The sequence below is a fragment of the Pezoporus wallicus genome, unplaced genomic scaffold, assembly GCF_028554395.1.
Source record: "Pezoporus wallicus isolate ANWC-B61680 ecotype Strahan unplaced genomic scaffold, APGP_CSIRO_Pwel_v1 scaffold_7392, whole genome shotgun sequence".
Lineage (NCBI taxonomy): Eukaryota > Metazoa > Chordata > Aves > Psittaciformes > Psittacidae > Pezoporus > Pezoporus wallicus.
Genome location: NW_026639923.1, coordinates 3,032,873 through 3,056,549, shown reverse-complemented (window position 1 = coordinate 3,056,549; position 23,677 = coordinate 3,032,873). Strand labels below are relative to the sequence as shown.

Genomic DNA, 23,677 nt, shown 5'->3' with positions numbered 1-23,677 from the left:
AAATTTCTACTTTTTAAAGAAAAGAATTTTCATTTTCCTAAACAGGAAGTTACTATTTCTATTTCCATTTTTATTTCATATTTTTACTTACTCTTTTTTTAAAGAAAAGCACAGAAGACGGTGTTTTTTTCCCATGCCCTCAAAATGTTACACTTATCCTAGTTTTGAGCTTAGAAAGTTTTCCTAACCTATTTTATTTTTCTCTTCTCCATCCACTAGAAAAGAGCAGTGCAGTCTATAGAATTAGAGATGGAAAAGGTCAGGCCGATCCATCTGCTATTGCTATTAACTCTGTCAATTGCTATTATGAACATACCTTTGCTCTTTCTCACTTTGTTAATCTGCACACTCTATAATTCACACATTCAAAAGATAAGTTTCCCCTCACTCCGAAGTCACACAAACCCTCATTATATGTCCCTATTAAATCTTTGCAAAAGTTACTACAAAAGATGAACTAAGAGGCTGTGAAGTGGTATAAAAGTCTCTTGTTCACACAGCGAAGCAGATGGGGCTGGATAGAAGCTACAGGAGATCTGAAATGAATTAAAGGATCTTTCACACAGTATGATGCTGGGAGTATTTTATTTAATTGCAGTCAAGATGAGGTTTGTGGAAGTAATATCTTTTGTTAAACCAACAAGCATAGCTATAAAAGGGAGAAGAGCCTTTTGGCACACATGCCTTTCTTCATGTTGCCTATTTCTCCAGATACAGCTAATAAAATATGCCACTTACCTATCTACAGACACTGTCTGGGCAATGTTCTTACACTACTGAAGTTGCAACCATAATAAGTTACACCTTATTTAATCACATTTACCTGCTTATTGGTTCATACATGCAACTAAATTATTCATAGAGCACCTCCAAATCATTACCTTAAGGAGAGTCAAAACCTACAGCTCCCAATGCTACTAAACTCCTAGAAACAGAGATTGCCTGGTGAATCTGCGAGACCTGCTAAGATCTGTCAGCTGATGTTTCACCTTCCACCTTGAAAAAATAATCATTTAAATCAGTTTGGTTGCCTGATGTGACACCTCAACTTTGGTCCAGCTTGGCAAACTTTACTTTTAGGACTATTATGTATGATGTACCTCTTGTAATGGCTGGTGAATGGGAAAGGGCTGCAAGAATAGACCTCAGGTTTGCACCCAGCTGAAAAAGTGGTGATTGTTTGGTTTGCTTATCTCTAGCAAGTGAGTTCTTTTCTGCATCCCTTAGGGTTCACTACAGATTACAGTGTGAGACAATGCCCAAGCAAATGAGCTACTGAGAGCTTCTGGAAGCAAATATACAACATTTTACACATTCAGCTTTTTTAATTTGGGCATGGCTCTAGAAATCTTGAGTGCCACTGACTGCAGTGGATTTTCAGAAAGCCAGGACGTTTGAAGTATCATTAGGATTAATAAGACAAGGTCAAATGAGCTCAAAAGGCAACACTAGTCCCATACAATCTCCTTGGGAGAGAGCAGAGCTGCAAAAAGTGCCTTTACAGTGCAACAATCACTGTGTCAATACATATAATTATCATTACATTGTCATTGTAATATTAATGCATCATAATCTTACTGGCTACAATTCTCAACAACACTGCAATCTAGCAAAGGTGTAAAGCAAATGTCACTAACCAGCTGGCACGGATCCTATACATTACCTCTACACACATGATATCAAACAATCTGCAGTTTGCTGTGCGTACCAGCTGTATCACACCTGAGTAACACTACGGTATGTATGTCTAAACTTTCACCGCTTCTGCTATTTAGGCACATTTATATCAGTTTAGGAATAATATCCAGACTCAAGAGGAACAAAGCCGTCTAGAGCTGTCACCAAAATAGCCACAAACATAAAGGTACTTTTAAAATCACTATCAATCATAAACCAAGTGTAGCTTAAAACAGCAGAAACAACTGAGCCACAGGGCATTTCCTAGGGATATAGGGGAGGCCAGGGTTAAGGCCCAGACATGACTACACCCAGCCCATCATTAATCACCAGGAAACGCCTTTGTCTTGATCATTCAGTATTTAGAATCATAGATGTTTGACATGGGAAGACCTTTTCAGCAGTTTTGTTCATCCTCCTACTGCAGTATCTCGACAATTTTCCCTTTCAGCGTTCCTTTGATACAGACTACATTAAACCTATGCTGTAGCTGTGTATTCCCCTTGAAGTAAAAGAAATCTGGGTATTAGATGCAAGAAGACAAGATTCAGGCAGAGAGAGACCAGTAAACACAGTGAACAGCCAAAAGAAGCAGAATACACTGCACCAACTGCAATTTGCTTCATGCATGGAGACCCCCACAGTACTTAGGCAAAATAAAGAGGGTTTTGCCCAGAGAATTAAAAAAAAAAAAAAAAAAGGGACTTTTGTTGTTGTTGTTAGGTCTTTTCTGATGAAAGGCTTTTCAGAATCAAAACATTAAGTTTTATAGTCTTTTGACTTCAGAATGTTGCCCTTGAGCCACAGCTGCAGAGCTCACGCAGGCATCCAATAAGGGTGTATAGAACCACAGAATCACAGAATGGTTTGGGTTGGAAAGGACCTTAAGATTATCCACTTCCAACCCCCCTGCCATGGGCAGGGACACCTCACACTAGACCATGACACCCAAAGGTCTGTCCAACCTGGCCTTGAACACTTCCAGGGATGAAACATTCACAACTTCCTTGGGCAACCTGTGCCAGTATCTCACCACCCTCACAGTAAAGAACTTCCTCCTTATGTCTAACCTATATCCACGTTGAGGGGGGAACTCAGGACTTCGTTAACCATCATCACCATCCCCCATCATCAGATGGAGGGACACCACAGTGGCCTTTGTGCTTCCCAGCCTCAGTGGTACTGGAGTCCCATTCTTGTCTTCCATTCCACTAGCTGCCAACTGGGACTGGGAAGACTGGGAGCCAGGGGATGGTGACAGAGGGATACGGATACCATCTCTGAGCCCTGGGAGGAGCCCCTTGCCTGGGGTGTGATCCTCCTTGGCTAATTGTCCTGGCTCCATGCCCAGAAAGCTGAGAAGCAGTTGCACCACAGCCCAGCCTTTGGGGTCCCTTCGCATTTTTATCTTTACCTCTGTTCTAGGATTTTAGTTGTCCCTTTTCTTACACATTCAGTCCACCTGTCGCAGGGGTAACGAACCACCCAGTAAAGGTGGGCTCAGATGCTGGATTTTAGTGAATCATCTCAGTGATACTTGGCCTTGACTAATCAGAGGCTTCTGTGGGAAAACAACTGAATTAATATTCATCCCGGTGCCAAATTTTAAAGACCGTCTGTGCCAAGCACTCTGGATTATTGGCAACAAGGCACTGCTTTCCTCCCTCAGACATGTCAGCCTACAAAGCAATAAAAGTCACAAAGGGAAAAAAAAATGTTGCATTTTAGAGATTCTTTCTTTCTACAAAGCTAGCCATTATCTTGACTCTCTCTGAAGCCAGGAAACATCCACTGAGTCAACATAAAAGTGATTCTGTAATGGGTTATTCATCAACTGTTCATATTTGTGACTGACCTGACAGGGCTCATCTCCTGGAAGCAGACACTGCAGAGCGCTAACACCTACAGCAGGGGCAGGGTTGAATGTATGGGAGAGAAAACAAGAAAACAGTGCTGAACCTCCCTCACCCTGCCCACAAAATCCTTTCTGGTGAAAATCGGTTTTAGCTGTTAATGTTGTTTTACGGCCCAATTACTCCTACCACCATCTGCTTCTTTGTGAAAACATTCTGTAGATGCTGAAATAACCAGACCAAGCAAAAGGCTGAGACAGACATCGTCACTGAAGTCTCATAACTAATGCTGTGACCAGGGCTGGGCAAGCAGCTGTGGCCAGCCAGAGCAACAGCTTCTGTGTGAGCCATAAAACTTGGAGCAAACAGGGGGAAGGAGAGAAGAGAGTTTTATCACAGAGATCAGGAAAATCCCCCACGGAAAGCTCTCTCTAAGTCCTTCCAGTTGGTGAATCTTGTGTATTTTATGGACCAAATTCTGAAATTCAGAAGAAAAAACCTCATGCACTCAAAGATGCCTCTTCCTGGAGCACACTGTGGAAAGCCTTGCATGCTCCACAAAATCCACGCTACACATCTGATGAATGAGCCCTAAAAGGTATGTACTTTCAGCAAGCCTGCAGTCATCTCAATGGTGCCTTTACGGAAGAAGGACAAAAGCCATCACAGTAAGCGACAATTTTAACATGATCCAGAGAAAGGGATGAACTCCAGAGCGATGAGGAAATTCCCCCTTCCTCTTCCACCATGTTAGAAAGCACTATATTTCAGGACTTGTTTATACTGCTGTGTTTTTGCTTAAAGACAAAGAAGCACTTCTGAGGACAGAGCTCCTAGCTCCTGAGAGAGCAGATGCCTTTAATTTCAGTTTAGATTTAATGTGCCTTGGGCCATAAAATTCTTGGTCACATTGACTAAGTGCTTTGAATCAGGGCTTGTGAGCTTGGTCTTCAATGCCAAAAGAGCTTATAAGGATCCTGAAAACCTTGAGGGGTAAACAGCCTGTGCTGCTCTCCTTATTGACAGAGAGGTGTTTCATTACCTCTCTGCTTTTGCAGACTTCCACTGTAGGAAGAAACTACTGGATAAGACTAATGACAGAAGAGTCAAAGCATCAACCATACCTTAAAGCAAGTACTAACCAAGTAAAAATCCCAGGCTGTTCTGAACAAGGAGAAAATTTAGCACTCTTGATTTTTATGAAAATTGAAATGGAGCATGTGTATATATTAAGAATTAAATTGCCAATTACTAACTTCAGATTTTACTTCTCTGTACACCAAACGATCTTCCAGTTTTCCACGTATCCTATAGTGGTAAAAGGCCAGGGTGTGTCTACATTTCCAGCATAAACTTCAATTTTATGGGTTTACAAATCAGATGTTTTAAATTACAGCTGAATGAGACTGAAGACTCCTACACAAGTTGTCATGTTGAAAGAGAACTGGGGAAACATTCATACATTTTTGTGCTGGGTATACCATGTGCAAAGGAGAGGTTATGAAAAGTACTTTTAAGCTTTTGAGAATAGTATGGCTACACTGCATCCTCCCAGTTTTGCTTCAAGACCTAAGTTTACCAACGTCCTAGTGACACAGAGTAACACAGCATGTCTTGCATGTACCTCATGATGCTGGCATAAGCAGTGTTCTCACCAACATCCTGGAAGACCGCTAGCATATCACTCTTCAGCTGCCATTTTAGCCCTTTGGGACTGCTGATAGCATCATTCCTGGGATGGCTTTTATGTTACAGCTAAGGATCAGCAGTTCTTGGGCTGCTTTCCAAGAGAAGACAAATCCTTTGGACTGTGTAGCCAAAGACTGCAAATATTCCTTTAGCCAGTAAATAATCTTGCATTATTATTATTTGCCAACCTTTAACTTATGAAAGGCTTTAATACAAAACAAGGGAAGAAATAAGCAAATTTCAGTCAGCAAGACAAAGTGTAAGTGACTTCTATATAACCTGCAGTAGAAAATAATACCCACCATTCTGGAGTGGATAAAGGATGGTCAGTTGATGTGTTAGCCTGGGATGCTGCCCATGGGGCTAACACAGCTCCTCTGCCTTAGACTTTCTGTGAGCAGAATCATGAGGGTCCAGACCTTCAAGATGCCTAATTCTTGTTGATTGCTCTCAGAAGGAATGAAGAACTATCTTAATTCTTGTGCCTGTGCTTCAGACTGCACCTTGCAACACTAGCATTGCTTCATGCACCTCATCAAACAGGTGTAGTGAGAACAAACCCCATGGAGTTCATGAGATGGTCATGTAAGACATAAGTATCTAAGAAACAAGCTGGTTAAAAGGCTTCCTGTTTACATATACCACAGCTATTACATGTCTTAAAATTATTTAGGTGTATCTCATGGATGTGCCGGTCCAACTAAGATTTTTTTCCCATAACAACTGGCTGTGTATGTTGGTTTCACATTGTTTTCTTACCCATCAGACTGTTTAAAAAAAAAAACGTAACTTTCTTTTCATATACAAAAGCTATCTCATTTTAATGGTCTTGTAGAAGGATGATGCAAGAGGACTTCATTCGGATTGTGGACTCAAGATTGACTCATGACTGGGTTTGACAGTATTTTTTTAACTGTACATTTTTAAACTATTATCCGTTATTCCCCAGTCTCTGGGTTCATAGCAGCTCACAGAATTTACATACAGTTGTCCTGGTTTCTGCCACAAATGAGGAACAAAATCTGCAAAGTTCTAAAAAAGCCTAGAAATATTGGCTAATCTGAAGTTTCACAAAACTGTTAAGAAAATGCTTCATTGTACATCACTTCTGAGGTTTCAGATTTTGCATAATTTACTGTAGGTGACTGCACTGTGATGGTTATTAGTGGGGCTAAAAGAAAGAGCTGGAAGGAAGAGCCAAAAGCTGCAGTCACTGACTGACAGGTCCTTCATGGCTGGTGGGAAAAGGAAGGGGAGCAGCCAGTTGCTTCCTATTAAACACTGTCCCTTTCTGATGGGAGAGATAAGGATGTGTTCAAGATACACACATGTATATTGCATGTGTAGGCACCCTGATCCATTGCCCATAGAAGTCAAAGTTATTCTGAGTTTAACAAGATCTCAACTAGGGAGATGTTTCAGTCCCTTTGACTCAGCAAAACACTTCACCTCCATCCCTAGCCAAGATGGGACCCAATCATTCACCTAACTTCCAATCTTTGATGTCAGCTGGCCATTAAAAATGACATCCTGACCACAGATGAGCTTTGTAGCAGAGTCAATGGAAAGGCTATTTCTTCAGCACAACTAGGTGGTATCAAAAATTGAATGTACCTTTCCTGTAAGAGCTCTACAGGAAACAATGTCTCTGCAGTTAAAATAAGCAAAGTTCAGAGCCCTTAGTGACTGCTAGTTATGTTATTCGGTGTATGTTGTTTATTAGGTATATTAGGAGTCGCTGTAGACTGCCTTTGACAAACATTTTTGGTATCAACAAAATCACAGTAACACTAAGTAGTTCAGATTGCAGCCTTTGAAACTCCTTTTCTAGACAACATTCATCTTCCTAATTAATTATTAATCACACTGTGTTTTTAAAGAGATTATCAGGTGTGATAGCAGAGTGTGCCTAAGGCAGTGACTTCATTAACCATACGGAAGAAGTTTACTTTGTAGTTCCCCTGCCTGTCGCAGGGGTAGGTGCCAAAGGGGTCTCTCTTAGGTTAGAAAGTCAAAGAGCAACAATTTAGAGCAGGAAACAATTGGGCTATTATTTTGCTTTTTTCTTTTCCTTCTTAAGGAGCTTTTAAATCATAAATCTTCAGATGCTTGTGCAATTTAAGACTCTAGTCGACTTTTCCTATGAAAAGGCCCAATTCTGTGAAGAACAGAGTGCCCTTCCGAGTCAGACTAAGGCCCTTCCTCTGTTGGTGCATGTTACCATGGTAGGAAGAGTTTACAAACACTGTTCCACCTAACAAGGCTTTGAACTGCATTTGTGCAGAGACACTCCACAGCGTGCCAAGAGTGTCAGCGAGGCTGGAAACACTGATTTCACCTACAGGACAGTATCTCAAGTATGCTCTCAGCAAGAACTCGCAGCGGATCCTGCCCAGACCAGAGCCAGTTTGTGGCCCTGACTTGAAACGTCAACAGCAGCATGAAAGCTAGCAGCCCCCTGAGGACTGCAAGACTGTTTTCAATGTGATCTGCCAAGAGTAGTGCTGGACAAATACTTATTATCAATTAATTGGATTCATTTCTGTCAATGAGGCAGCTCCACGTATCAATTCTGGAAGGATTTCTGTACTATCAATGATATATTTTTCTCTTATTTGTCAGTTTTGCTATACCCATTGCCTGATTTCAGTACTGATGGATACTCTATGCCTTATCCCATTAAGATTTTGCTCACCTTGATGAAGTGTCAGTAGGATTATTCCCACTGACGGGGAAACGGAGGGTAATGTTTTGCCCACAGATTGGACTGATAATACAGATGAGACTGAAAATCAGATGCTCTGACTCTGCCTCCTTTCTAACCAGCAGGATAATAACAAAGAACACAACACCCCAGCTATTCTGAAGAGCTTTTCACAAAGGAGTTGCAGTGAAGGGTGTAACTTAGCACTAGTCTGTGATTAAATATACTAGTTTTTAAAGTTAAAAACAAAAATCTGATGTGAAACTATGGGTCCATTTCTCCTTGAATTTTCTCCTGTGAATTATCTTCTATTTTTAGGTGTTTTATTTTTAGGCTGCTGCTGCATGCTATCACTGGGCAGCTCAACCAACTATTAATTGGAGATGTTTTACTCCTCATGCAGTTTTATTTCGTTGCTTTCTGCACCACTGAAATCAACCTGTCCTCCAAGGAGATGATAGGCTACGGAGAGAACATTTAAAGGACAGTTACAAGCTGTACTCTTCAGGTGCAGTGTGGCACTATTACAAACCTTTTGCTGTTCTCTTCTCCTACACCTGCGTACGTTTGTGTCTGTGCAGGCATTTTTCTTAAGCCATGTCAAACTTTATGGAGTATTACGACCATATGGCAGCAGTTCAGCAAGCTCTCAGTATGCAGCTGAGATTAGAAGACTTCCTGAGCACAGTCAGTGGAGTCCCGTGACAATATCCGCGTGCTGTATACAGTGCTGGGTCATGACAAGTAGATCCAAACAGTCTGACATGGGGAGGGGTGGGAGCTGGAAAACCCAGCAGGGCACTTGATGGTGCAGGTCCCTGCATTTTTGGCAGCTGCATTATGGACTTCAAGGTACTGTGCCACCCAGCCAAGTTCGAAGCTGAACTTAAAAGAGCGGTACATGATCATAACCGCTATTTTTAATACTATTATCACTACCTGTCTCAGTAACCTAGACAACAGCAAAACTCTCATTACTTTCCAGTTTCAGAGCACTACTACACTAGCTTGAACTACTGTTGGAGCTGAAGTCAGTGGCAAAGCACGAGTTGGGAATAAAATCAGCCCCCGTTCAACTGGCATTTCATTTAAAAAGACTTCCATTTGCTGGGATATTTAACTCCACAAAGCTCACGTGCCTTTGCAAGCTACCACTTTAAAATGCTAGCTAAAAATATTTGCGTTATCTGAAGTCAGATGCATAAATCCTCCCTACTGCTGGGTACACAGTGTGGCAGTGTACAATACAACTGCAAATTTATTTGTTAGAAACTGTACATCTGTTATGATTTACGCTTGCCAAAATGTAATTCTTTATGGCAACAATTGTTTCATGGTGCTTGAAGTTTTTCACCTCTGTGCCAGGAATCTCATATGGGATAATTCCATGACCTTGGAATCCAACAGATACATTCCACATCTGTCTGGTCTGGGAAAGCCCAAGTTTGTTGTGTGAAAACCATAGTGGGAAAATAAGACCTGGAAAGAGCTGAAAATACAGAAACTACAGGGCTGCTTCTTTTTTGCTTTTCCCCCCTTTTAATTGCCAGTTTCAAGTGCAGTAAATCAATCTCACAGAAGTGGTTACTTTGCTTTTGTAAGCAGACATTCACTTCTGATCCTATCTTCAAATTAAGGAATATGGTATAAACATTAAAATAATTCTATCTATGGAAAAAATCACAGCCTTTAAATTTTAAAACTAAATCTTGTTGAAGGCTGTTTAAGATTTGAATGGAAAAGCACCCGACCTACTGCAAGCAAACATCTTACTGGTGCCTGTGAAGATTTAAAATGGCAGAAAAACTGTAGCTGTCTTGGAATCTCAGAATAATACTTTTCTCATCAGACTTTTTAACAAAAAATGAACCATGAACAGCTTTGTAAGCAGTGAACTTAAAAACCCCTGGTTTCCTATGACTCTTCCCTGTGCACATTTTCTGTTATTCTAATAATTTGCCTGAGCTCCTGCTGCAGCCTTCCTCTCCACAGAGCCCTGTGGCATTTTCACACACACAGCCTGCACCTCAAATAACCTGCACCCTACTATGATCTGTGCAATTGGAGATAAGATGGTGGACAGAAAGCCATGAGAATAGGTTACACTTAGGAAAAATGCAGAAAATATGAACATGCTTGCTTGACAGAAGTGGGAGACTAAACATGCTTGTCCATACTAACTAGGATGACATTCCTGGTTTAAAGCAGGAATTGCTGTTCTGACCATCGCTGAGGCTGAAGTCTCCCTTTCAAAAGGGTTTCATGGCTGATCTTCAGCCTGCAAATCCTGAAGGTGCTAACTTTCTCACAGGCTATAAGTGCAAGTTCTGCAGGACCAATATACTTAAAAGATCACATCCCAAAGTAGTATCACAGAGGAAGGCAGCATTGCAAGCTAACCAGAAATGAACAATTAATTGATGAAGTTCATAAAAATCTGTGCTAGAAATTTAAAATCCATGTGTGAGTCCCGGGTGTCTTAGAGAAGCTTTTATGGTAGGAGTCATAAGATCCCACTTGGAACCAGTATCTCTGATGCTGGTGCATCAAAGCTTTGTAAATTGGTAACTGATTTGTCTAAGGCATGCCACGAATGACTGTGGTTTATAATAAATTAGTACCTTGTCCAAAAATAGTGTGGCAAAGTTTAGCTTTGTACTACTGAACATACTGTGCTCTGAAGGAGGCTGCATTCTGGTGATATATGAAATGGTTTTTGCATATATAGCAGCCAAACAAATTGGCTGCATTTCTAGTTTTGGATAGTAAGGCCATAAACATCAAAAAATATATGAAGGAAGCTAATGACTTTTCAACATATTGTGGCAACAAACCAGCCAAAACTACTTTTAACCAGTTTGTAGAGTAATGTGTTCCTGGCGGCTCACATCAACTCTCCTGCAGAAAAGTTTAACATCAAAGATGTAAACTCCCATGAAATCAAGTTTAAAATACAAAGCCTAAAGTATGTGTGAAAAGGCAGAAATACTAGTGCAGCACAAGAAATAGTTGATACTGAGTGTTCATTCTTTAATGTAGAAAAATACAGGCAATTTCCAAAGTGAGAAGCTATGTTAGATTTATAGTGGGTGAGGTGAGCAGATACTTTATGATTATGCAGTATGCAGTGTTAATACTTTTGTACCCATTCAAGTCTTACCAGCTGTTCCATGAAGGGGGGAATATAAGGGCCCTTGGTTATTCTTAAGCAAGCTGCCAATTTTCCACATGGGATTTGATGGCTAAGAAAATTAGGTTTTCCTAGTCTCATGCTGCTGCAAAGAATAACAGCACATTCAATAACACTAGTAGAAATAAAAATCCATTATTTCTGGAGGAAAAAATAAAAATAGTTTATGTCCTATATTTTTCTCATATACTAAATATCTTGCTAATAAAACAAATTCCCTATCTAATATCTAGCCTCTTGTATTCTGACACTTGTTTTGAAGGGACACTGCTCATCACATATTTAAAGTTCCTTACTTGTGTGGTATACAGGTGCAATTATTTGCACTAACAATTTTGTGAGCATGACAAGAGAAACTCTTTGTTCATAAATCAAATACATATTTCCAACACTCAAGGAAAGAAGGATGGAATTTTAAGTGTCAGATATTATAAACTCAGTTTTGGCTGTCTTGGATAGAGGCACCCGTCCAAAAAAACACAGATAAGGAACAAGCAAAGAAAAACCTTCTGTCCTCTAAACCATCTGGAATTGGCACTGTACAAGCCCTTTATCACCTGAGTGGGGCAGGGTCTTTTTCCTCCTAAATCACATCAAAATACAGTTGCCTGATGGAGCCAGAGATGTATTCTGCGTACATACAACGGGATTCCAAGGCAACAAACCGTATCAACTTCTTAAACCAATCTGACCCGCCTTCTCCCACAGTGAGGGATTCAGATTACCTCTTAACTCCTGTGCCACCACCTCCTTGTTGCTGGTCATGTAACATCTGGCCTGGCATGTGCACTTGAACTGTCACCACACAGCCATATGTTGGTCATTCACGCTATATATTTGTGTATGAACACTCACAGCTGGAACTGAAAAGCTCCTACTTCATTACATACACAGTCATATCCTAATGCTGCCTTGTTATTCTTAGGCTGAGTCTCTTTATCTTTTTATAACTTGTTATATCACAGCACCTAAGTATTTGCATGAAATACCAAGGATCCAAATATTTATGCAGAGAGGGAGGAAAAACCCCGTCAGCATCTGTTTGCAGAAGTGAGATGGTGGAAGTGAAGTGTCAGATAATCTCCCAAAAAGATGTCAGCATTTTCAGCTGCCTGACAGATCTGTCTGCCTGAGTGAGAGTAAACAAGAAAATGGCTCAGCCATTTGGACTAAGTTTAAGGCAAAACAAAGAACAAATTATCCATTTCAGATCAGGTCTCCTGCTCCAGTTTACAGATGTTCATTTGTAATTTCTCCTGCAAGTCCCTTTGGGAACAATGATCAGTGCACTGCATGGCTGGTCAGCCTGTTTGAAGTATTGGCAATTTGGAATGAGAAAAATCTCATGTAGAAACCAAACCTTCAAACAGTAAAGACACTAGACACAACTGAAAATTCCTCTGCATCTTCAATTTATTGGAAATTAGGGATCCTTCCACTTAAGAAATTTCCATGGAACTGGTGTCTGAATTGATTTGAATTTTAAGTCATCCTCCTGCTTGCATGGAGTTAGTTCAGATTTATGCTAAAGGAAGAAATTAAACCAAACCCATATATCTTTTAATACAGTCTTGCTCTTCATGAGGAAATGACAGAGCTTATCAGGATTCCAGTCTTACCTCTGTAATAATGAAGAAGTCATCACCGGGCTCTCCCTGCACAACAATTTTTTCCCCATCTTCAAACTGGACAGGTTCCAGAGCATCAGCCACTGTCAGCCGCTCCCATTTGTCCAGGGACTCTAAAATATTGAAGATCATAAAGCTTTATTATAAGAGACTCTAACTTTGGTTGATGATTTGTATCTAAACTGACAGCTCTGCTGTGCCTGGTTCTGTTATAAAAGAAACATTTCTTTCATCCAGGCACTCTGCACGAACCTCCAGTTGGGAAACATGAATGTATTTATTCTCTGTGTCTTAGACTTTAGTAATCACACAGATAATAATCTTGAAAGTTGGACACGAAAAGTTGGCTCCAGTTCCCTATGCCTGCAATCAGATCTGCACCGCCCTGGTGCTGCAGTGGATTGGAGTAGCCTAGGAGCTGTTTGGAGATATCAGTGATACATTCTCTTGCCACATCTCACACTAGATGTCAGAACAAGTCCTGCTGTCTCTTTCTCAGGGTTGCACTCAGGCTGTTACTGATGGCCTGCTAGATAAGTGATGTGAAAGTGTGAATCTAAAAGATGACTCTTCCCCAAGGGTGTGACCATGCACCACTGAAGCCACAGGCAAGACCCTGGTAGCAAGGGTGGCAGTAAGACCGAGGATCACATGGATGACTGAAGCGGCACTCCTGTTTCATTTGCCAGCAGGATGGTTTACAAAGTTTTTCTTTTCATTCCTCCACTTAGAGAGAGATGTTACAAAACTTCAAAGTAAACTTTAATAAGAAAAAAATACTGGTCTGTTTTATGAGTAATGGACACAGCCTGCTTCCCATGCATGGGGTCCTTATCACGCACCTGCAGGTGCCATAATCCCTGTGATACCTACACAGCAAAAGAAAGCCTGCAAAAGACAGCAGCCTTCAGGGCTGCTCACTCTCCCACTGCCTTCGTCCTCCGGGGTCTGCTAAGGGATGGATTTTACCTGCCCTGCCTTTGGAGAGAGGAGAGGGCCAACCGACGTCTTTCTCCTCTACTCATTTGCATGAGAATTCAAGGCAATGAATTATACTTGAACTTCTATACTTTTATCAGATTTGACTGAAAGAAGTGACAGGTTTAAAAGTTATTAAAAGAAACAGATGATACAATGATATAACCTTCACTGCCTCAAAAAGTGGGGCTAAAATTCATGTACTAGAGCTCTGGTGGTTCTTATAAATTCTTATTATGAATTATTGAACTAATGTACGTTAAGACACGGCTTCTGACACCAGGATTAGATTCTGGGCTGTTCTCTTAGAATCTCATTTCCCCAGTTTGTCAAAAAAATTGCTTAGAAGTAGTGTCTGAGGGTGAAAGAGTTGGTCTTTCTAAGTTAAAATGCCTTTTGGTTGAGCTTAGAAGTACACACTGAGTCTGGTAGCAAAATCAGATCAAAGTACGCAGTGCACCAAAGGTTAAGTTTTGAGTTGCCTAACACACATACGTCTCATGGTTTTATGCCACTTTCTGTTGCTTTTAGGGAAATTATTATTCCTAGCATTTTCCCCACCTAACTAATGCACTTTCCTGGTGCATTTGTGACCTTTGGTGCAGAAGCGTTAATGTCAAAGACCAAGCCCATATTATCAATGCAACATTCAAAAAGTGCTCTGTTCAACTAAAAATAAGCATAAAACTCTTTCATGCAGACTAGAGCAGGCTTTTTCATTAAAAAAAAAGAAAGAAAAAAAAACCCTATGTAATTAACAATGAAAAGAAAAAGTCTCTTGAAACTTCTTCTTCAGTTGGCTTTATGAAAAATTCAGAGCTAATTCTAGATCCAGTCACAAAGTGTCCCTCTTTTGCATAAGGGAATTGTACCACTACAAATACATTGGTTAATGAGCAACAGAGCATTATACAGAATATTGTACAGAATATAAAACTATTAACGTTTTAGTTGGAGAATGAAAGCAGACTCTATGCAATTTTTTGCAATTTCCAAGTTGTACCTATCAATTCTTGGCTTTACATTTAATTAAACTCCAGAAGAAAGATTTTTAAACATTAGTTTTCTCGTACTTTGTTTGATATACTAAGAGCAGCTACTGATAATCTAAAAAAATCCTTGATTATTAAAAAAAATTACTCTTACAATTGTATGGGTAGTTACAGACATCAGACAGGCCTTGAAAATGTATATATAAGAAGCAGGCAGAGGTTTTTCCACCAAGACATCACTGAGTTCTGTCCACATTAAGGCATGAACTGAAGTGGACTTCTCAGTGCTGTGTTGGGATTTCTAAAATACCTTTCTGTTTCCCAGGTGTCATCTACTTTTTAGACATGCGCAATAGATCCTTACACATTTCACCTAAATTCTCCATGTTCCTGAAATGATATGTCATTTTGTCCACTGCTTTTCCATCCTTAAAAGAGGTTCAAATCTTGAAGTCTTTCCTCTTTTCTTACTATGACTCAAAAGCCATACTAGAAACGAAGATATAATTACATTGCAAACCACATGTTTAAGGAAGCGCATCTCTGAATAACCTTTCTACTCTGAAACTGTTTTGAGATGTCTCATTGTTGTAATTGCTCCTCATTAGTGCAGGTGCAGAGATCCTTTTTTCTTTAAATACCCATTGTAATTTGGCATAATTTGTACTCTTAATTTAGGAAGATTTAAATTGAGCATAAAAGAAGGTGTTTAAATGATGAAAACTTCATTAATAAGGGAGCAACATACTTACTTTAAGCACACAGATATAACTGAAGATTTCATGGACTGCACCTCTCAGAAGTTCAAGTATATTTCCACTAAGACACTCTCATATTTCAGGTACCTCATCTTAAATGGTAAATGAATACCATAAACAAAAAAAGGAAATTGCTGAAGTAGAAATATAAATACTTCAGATAGCAAATGAATCCTGAACTGTTTTTTTCAAAATAGCCCCTGCAGAAAGATGATGTTTCTCCTCCAGAACCAGCATTTCATTGTCCTGTCTAACACTGTCCTCCTTATGAGAAGCTTTTGTTCTCCTAACTGTGATTGATTGGTCAGGCATTATGGGTTTGTTGTTTTTCCTACTGAAGGCCATCAAGAACATGTCCAAATTTCGTGGCTATCACATTAATCAAAGGGAAACAAAATCCAAGCCCAAGAAGCTAAACAGATGTTTTAAGAATGTGAGACAGGGGCTGTAAAATACGAAGAAGGAAAAAAAAAAAAGCAGTCCATTTTGATTTGTAAGGTTACTCTGTTCAGTGCACACAAACACAGTATTCTTGCAGGAAAAACAGCTTACCTGTCACCTGGGAGGATGTAACTAGACTTTATGACAAATTCATATCTCTGCACTGCTTTCTCCTCCATCCATATGATCTTTACTGCAACAGCAGCTACCAAAAGGTTACCAGTGCATGCCTGCTCCCATATTTAAGGAAAGGTCTGTCCTTCAAACACATAGAATCACAGAAACAGACAGGCTGGAAAAGACCTTTAAGATCATCAAGTCCAACCGTTACTCCAGGACATGTTCAGTGTCTATTAGAGAACAAGAAAAACAAGTTCTAAAAAGGACCCTTTACACTTTTATTCCCTCTGAAACGATGCAACCACGAGACCTTCTGTTTGACCACCATTGTTTTCATCGTGCAATCAAAGACCAAAATTCATTCTGCCAACATGTATAACACAGGAACTAACAGGCAAGTCCAAAGGGCAACTGACCCAAAATGGAGACCTTGCTCAGGAATTCTTCATACATCTTCCGCTTTCTCAGTGTGCTGCCCTGTTATTAAAAGAGAGAGAAAAAGGAGGTAGAATTACACAAAGTATTTTTGTGATTTCTTCCTACAGCTGCTCTTTTTTTTCCCTCCCTTTCCAAATCTAAAGCATAGCCAGTATAAACAGCCTAAGGCAAATGTTTCCCCACAAAATGTCTGGGCAAGTTGAATTGCTGATAAGCAAAGACAGAAGGAATCATATTCAATGCTGGTGTAATTTCACTGTCTTCACTGGTGTTACTGGACACCGTGGATTAACTGTATCCATTATTTACAGGCACTCATTTTAAAGCTAGAGCTTCATCAATTAACTGTTTAGCTAATTCAATATGTATCCTGTTGCCAGTGAGGCCCTGCTAGAAGGGAATTATGATGACAAAGTAGGATAAAACTTAAAATGTCCCCCTCACGGGTCCCATTCTTTTAGGTTAAAACCTCTTTAATGCTAAGAGCCTTTATCTGTAAGCCTGGTTTATATTCTGAATAGTGTTACATGTATTGTAACTGTCGAGCAACCTATTCATAGTATTATTTTAACAAGATTTAAGCATTTTGGAGCAGACAATCCATCAGTGTATATGCAGCTACCAGTACAGTCATTCCCGCTCTACTAAGATTTTATTGTGTGATAAATTACTGAGATACCTTCTGCTTACATAGTGTTTGAGCACCATAGACAGAAACCATAAGTAGCCATTCCAGCATGCATTTTTGAAGGCTATCCAGGTATTAATAAATACTGAGCAGTTTTACCAACGTAAAAATAATTCATCCTTAGCTCCTTCTGCAGTGACACAAATGACTTGAAGACAAAACCTTCCCAGGCACCAAAGAGGAACTCCAGAGTTTTCCTTGGTACCATGCAGTTTATTCCACACTGTTACATGACAGTCCGCATAGTTTCTCCCCGGGTAGAGTCCCTATGGATGCTGAAGGCTGCCTGGTGCCTGCTAGTCAGATCTACAAGGGAGGAGTACAGCACAAAGATGATAGATTCATCTTCTGAAGAAAGGGGAAATAAAGATTGCATTTGCTCTTAGCCTGGGCAGAAAAGACTATGTTTGACAGAAGCAAATGTCTACCATAGAAAGAGACACTTCACTATTCCTCCTCCACTTGAGCACTGTAGGTGCTGGAAAGCAGACACAGGAAGTGGGGATAGAGGAAGGAAAAGAAGAAATATTTCACTCTCCACTGTGAAAGCATACAGAAATACTCTCAGTATGAAAATGGGAAAGACTGGTGTATTCAAGTGCAATGCTGTAACTAAGAATTAGACATCATCCCTCTTCCTACACACACACTGTGCAGGTGCAACTTGATCCAACAACCACCAAAGCAAAGTGAATCTTTCCAACAATATCAACAGGCTTTGCTCCAGCTTCTGACTTCAGCACCAACAGAAGCTGCTGGATGCTCTCTTCTGGAACAACTCCTCCTTGCATCCCTCTCCTGGGGCCATCCCTGCTCTGAAACAGCAACAGCACCTTCGAGAGCTGCCACTCTTTCCAAGTATCTCTGCATCAGCAGCAGCAGCACTCACTACCAAGGTCTCCTCCTCAACACCCCATTCATAATTTCCGACCCTGGTGATGACAGTTCTCCCCTCAGTGATAGCATCGGTAACCCTTCTCTGACCTCTCTGTCTGACAAACCTGGTTCTCAACCTCAGGAGCCTCGAAAAGCATTTGAAGTGCCAGAAATAAAAAAACACCCAAGAAGTTCAAACGGAGGAGGCTGTGCAAACCACGCCAGATCCTGACAGCTTGCTGCAAGACAGAGCATGGAAAACCGGACACTGTGCAGTTGTTGCTTTCCTCCCTGCAATCAAGTGGAAACGAGACCAGCAAAATTGACAGCTGTGGAAAACCAGACCGGTGGTTTAGTTTGATGGGCTGGGGCAGCCAAGGACAGATGTGGAAAATGCTTTTTAAATGACTTGCGGATACAGATGAATTTTAAGAAGCAGTAATCAGTAGCCGTAAGTGACACCTGACCACAACTCTGAGTATTTAGAGATGCAGACAAGACCCAGGAAGGCAGGAACTGCAGGCATTCTGCCTGGCCCAGAGAGCAAAAGCCCATCACTCCTACAGGAAAACGGTTGTTACATCTTGGCTAAACTAAGCTAGGGCATGGGTACAGAATCCACCATGACAAGTGCAAAAGCAAAACTGAAGTGGAAAGAATTAATTACATATGCTGTTATCATTTCTTTTGTATCGCGATAGTAGAACCTCAGTGGGACTCCACTTAATGCACAGCTACACTGTCATGTCTCAGAACGATACCACAAAGGTAAGGGAGAACAAGAGCCTAGGAAAGAACTAGTGGTTGAGGCTTAGGAGTTGCATTTCACATCACATGTACTGAAACCCAAGGTGACCCAACTGATGGCTCATGACTCAACCTGCAGGATGGCTCCATCCAACCCTCCATCTCTCCTGAAGGACGGAGACAACAGCCTCCAGGGCAGCATGAGCCACCTGACAGCAGAGCTTCACCTATGGGTGCCCAGGCAGGCACAGAAACTTTCTCTTCATTTTCAGAGCAGACAAGGCTGGATCCCAATAGCACAACCATATCCCAATTTCTCTTCCAGAAAGGAGCAGCTTGGCTCACTCTCATGAACATTGTTTTCACTTCAGTGTGTTTTCCTACTAAAGCTTTCACAAGCAGAATAAGAGGAAGAGATTTTGAGAGAACACTAATGTAAGCTAAAAACAACACAGCAGAACTCTTATAAACAACCAAAGCATGTGCTTATTTCCTTGGTATTAATCATTTTTTCCTCCCCATGAAATAAAGGGAGAACATGCCTAATTCCCACCTTCCTTGGTCAGCCTAATATTCCCCTTTCATCCATTCCCATAGGCATAATGTCACCTCTCACTCCTGATTTCTTTTTTATACTTGCATTATTTGGTCTAGTTGCTTTACCCAACTTGTGAGGCCACAGGCAGGAAAACCATCATAATCTCTACTCCTACCTTTCAAGTCACTTCTGCAGAACTGTCAACCAACATGTGTCCTGGGACATGTGCTAAGTCTGTTTTCTTGCAATATTTTCATGGATCTTCTAGAAGCAACAACAAATCAGACAGTAACAATATCTGCAGAATAGGAGATAGTATGAAAGCTTGCCAGAACAGGAAAATACAAGAAACAATTTGGAGACATTAAAAATGGGAGTAGAAAGTAACAGAATGAGCTTCCACTTGGAAAATACAGCTAAGAAATGCAAAGGAAAAGAAAAATCCAAAGCACAGATGTTTGATGAAAGGAAGAAGACTGGAAAGTTGTAAACCTGAAGGAGAGTTAAAGACAGTAGATGAGAGCTCGTTTGCAGCATTAGACTGCAACAAGAATACAGCCAAGGCTATTTTGGTCATACACTCAGACATTATCTAGGAATGAAGTTCAGAGGCTTCATCTCCATGGCTCGGATGTCATGGTGCCTGACATGCTACACTCTGTTTTGGTACCTCTTCTCCAGAAAGGTATTCCTAAACCAAAGCCTAAAAAATGCTAAAACACTTGGCGAGGGCTGATAAGGAAGGAGCAAAACAAATTCAGCCTGTAGATGTTAGCTCAACAGTAGGATCATAGGTATGGTATCTGCATAGCTGGCATGCACTGTTGCAAGGGTTTTAAGTAGACAGCGATAATCATCTACAGATAGATGACAGAAGGAGAAGGCAATTTGGTACAGCATAACTTGACATAACTCAAAGTAATAAGAGAAAATTAAGAAAATCTAATTTAAGTTCAATATGAAAGATATTTTCCCTATGTAGGAATTATTCTCTTGCAGAAGAGTTTCCCAAGGGAAGCAGTAGAACTCTTACTGCTTGAGCCAGATAAAAACAATAGTAAATGTACATGAATAATTCTGCACTGGCAGGGTTCTTGATGGCATGTTTTAAAAAGTCTTTATTAATTCTGCTTTTTCTAACCTATTAATATCTTATTTCAATAGTCGCTGCTTCTCCCTCTCCCCCTGTTCCTTTGTTCACTTTCTCCCTGGTTCTGAGCTGTCATGCACAAGCTCATCTTCTTAAAGAGAGTGGTTCCGCTAACTAGGAAGACTCGTTAATATTCTAAGTTGCAGTGCTCCTCCCTGAAACAGTCCCAAGGAGAAACGAGATCACTTGCATTTGCCAAATCCACACAGAAGAGAGCTCAAACCCAGTTTTAGGGACGCTTAAAAACGTAGCAAGCCCTAGGCTTAGCTTAAGCAATACACAGCCTAGGAAAAATGAATGCCCCACAGATTATAACAGGTCTTGCTGAATAGGACTGTTGCCTTTTTTTTCCAGCTGCCCCTTCTTCACTTTCCCTGATTTCTTTCAGTTTTTCTTCTCATTCCTCCAGTCCAGTCTCTATGTTACTCCCTTCTGCCTGCCTCTTTGCTTTGCACCTCCAGCACTCTTTATGTCTTCTTTCTTGCTTCAATTTTACAGGTGGAATTGACCAGGTCCTTCCTAAAAACCCCCACCTTCTCTAAGAAGCCAAATGGCTACCAAAAGGCAAAGCATGGCTTTAGTTTCAAATAAAAAAGTTCTCCTGGCAGGAGGTGCCGGAATGGGCTCCTGAAGTGCTCCAGCCCATTTAATCCCTGCATAAACCTGATATTGAATGATGCTTTAGGTGTATATTCTTACAGGCGCATGAAAGAGTCACCATGCATACTGGCCATGAGAACAAAATTGCCAAGATCCTGGTGCTGTATCACACAGAAGTTGGATGGATTGCAGGCTTCGGATTGGCTTTATGTTTTGGCCACCATGCAACCTACATGCAACATGAAGTCCTTCTGACTTGACTTTATTTGAATAGAAAAAGGCACTTGTTAAAGAAATTGTTCTCAGGTTCAAAGTTGTGAAAAGATGATAAAACAAAGCCAAAATAGCATAAAGAAAATGAGGCATGACATTAGGAACTAACTGACTAACTTGATTTGTCATGACTTACATCCAAATATAACTCATTTCTGCGAAGAAGTTTACCAAATAGGCAAAAAGTATTGTATCCCATACAACTCTGATCTCAGAGCCAGGTATCCTGGACCATGGGAACTAGAGGATAGTTAAATCATTCTGAATCAAGCCTTCTTAAAGAAGAAATTAAAAGAAATTAATACTTCAAATTTCCTCAGTCTGGGAACTGAATTGTCAGGGGGTTCAATCTGATGTTGGGATACAGACATTTACTGCTCTGGTATTTGTGGTATTTGCTATATTTAGAATACAAATATTGTAATACCCTGTGATGTTCCCCACTCCATGATGCTCTTGAATCCCAACTGCAAAGAAGAGAGCAGTAACATTTCACCAACTGAATTACATGAGAATCCTATGGCAAAAATTCCTTTGCCTCTCTCCCAGAGGAATGTAAGTAAATAAATATAGAATATATACATAAGTGTGTGTGTGTGCACAGAGAACATACACATACAGAAATCTGCAACAGAGTGAAAAGCATGCAGCTCAGAACAGATAACTGAATGAAATAAATGGAACACACAGATGGACAGATAATTTGTGAATGTGCTTGGGAAGGGAACGTGTTCGAGTGGGTTTTTGCAATCCATCTAGTACAATGAATTTCATGGTATAATAATTTGTCAAGGACTCCAGAGAAAGCCAAGCCATTTCACTGCAAATCCTGACAAAAGAAACTATTCCAACATTTACAATCATCACAGCTGCTAAAACAAACTTGAATGTAACCTTCAAGTCATCAGGGTACCTAAGCTCTGACAATGAAATATAAAGAAATATATCTGTTTTAACAAACTTCCTTTGGGACAAACCAAATAATAAATGGATGACAAGTGTAACTAAAAGCCAGCAGGAACTTTTTGCATCAGGCTTTGTCCATCCACAAAAAAGAAGACAAACTCCCAACCTCCTGGGATGCATTTTATTCATACCATAAACCAGTCAGGATCAATGGGACATGTATGTGGGGAAAATGGCACTTAAGCAGACATGAAACTAGAAATTACTAAATGCAAAGTAAAGAAGCAAAACAGAGGCTGCAAGGAGAAATGAGGTAGAGAGTCAAGTGGCTCACAACAGGATAAAATCTTTTTGGCAAGAGTGAATCTGAAGGTATGATTTGCAAATAAATATTTACAATGTGAATAAAATTTCAACACCAGACTGACAAAAACATGGGGCTGGTCATGGCCGGGAAGGAATGTAGATGAAAGAAAAAAACATCTTGGGTTATGGAGGGGCTTTATCTCACTACAGAAAAGAAAACAACAACCCATATCTTTGGAAGAAAGAAGTCACTGATCCCCTGGACAAAAGTATTTGCAAGCAGAAAATGAAAAAGAAAACCTCACTCACTGATTTTAAAACCATCTTAAATGATGTATCTCAAAAGATACCTTAAACATTAATCTCTTATTTAAAGGCAGAACCTTTCTACATCCAGAATATCTAGCAGCTTTCTAGAAGCATAAGCTTAGTGGCTAAATGTCAGGAAACCATGTTTCTGTGACTTAAAAGGCAGCTACGACTACATCTTGAAACTGAGTACAGCAAAACCAGCCATGTAATGGTGGAGTTAGCTTCAAGTATGAAATGCAGCCACTGAAACATGATGTAATTAATTCTTAGGCTTGAGGAAATGTGCAGAGAGACACTGTAACCTGCCCTCACATGAATGCACAAAGACAGGTGTCCCATTTCACCTACAGCAAAGAAATCATCCACACTGCGCCTACAAATATATGAAAAGATGACACAATTCATGGAGTCTGGATAGGTAAATTGCATTTAGTGTGGATAGCACTTAAAATTAGACATCTTCTATACCTGAAGCAATTAATTCACTATACCACCTGAAATATTTCCTAAGTATGAAGAATGCTACAATTACACTGTCCGGGTATCTAATGTAATGCAACAGACCACCAATTTTTAATGACCTCAACTGTAAAAAAACACAAGGGGGAGAGAAAACACCTCCATGTAACGTTAAAGCTCTCATCAACTGCAGGAACTCAGCTTGCTAGGTAAGATACAGCAGTCACTGGTTCAGAGAATATGTAATTCATTTGAAAAGCACTTAGCACTACACTAGAATGAAACAGAAGTATATCCATAACTTTTAAGTTGTATGCATAGCTAAAGCTAGCAGTAAAAAAAGTGTCTTTTCCA

The 23,677-nt window shown here is 40.3% G+C and overlaps 1 protein-coding gene across 2 annotated transcripts in view; it reads right to left on the bottom strand.

Moving 5' to 3' along the window:
• Window positions 1–23,677, bottom strand: part of PRKAR1B (protein kinase cAMP-dependent type I regulatory subunit beta) — a 101,264-nt gene that overhangs the window by 5,716 nt on the left and 71,871 nt on the right. For both annotated transcript variants that reach the window (XM_057416799.1, XM_057416800.1), the window contains exons 8-9: window positions 16,447–16,507; window positions 12,733–12,854 (exon numbers count right to left, since the gene is read on the bottom strand). In XM_057416799.1, the coding sequence (XP_057272782.1) occupies window positions 12,733–12,854; window positions 16,447–16,507 (183 nt within the window). The remainder of the gene's footprint in view (window positions 1–12,732; window positions 12,855–16,446; window positions 16,508–23,677) is intronic.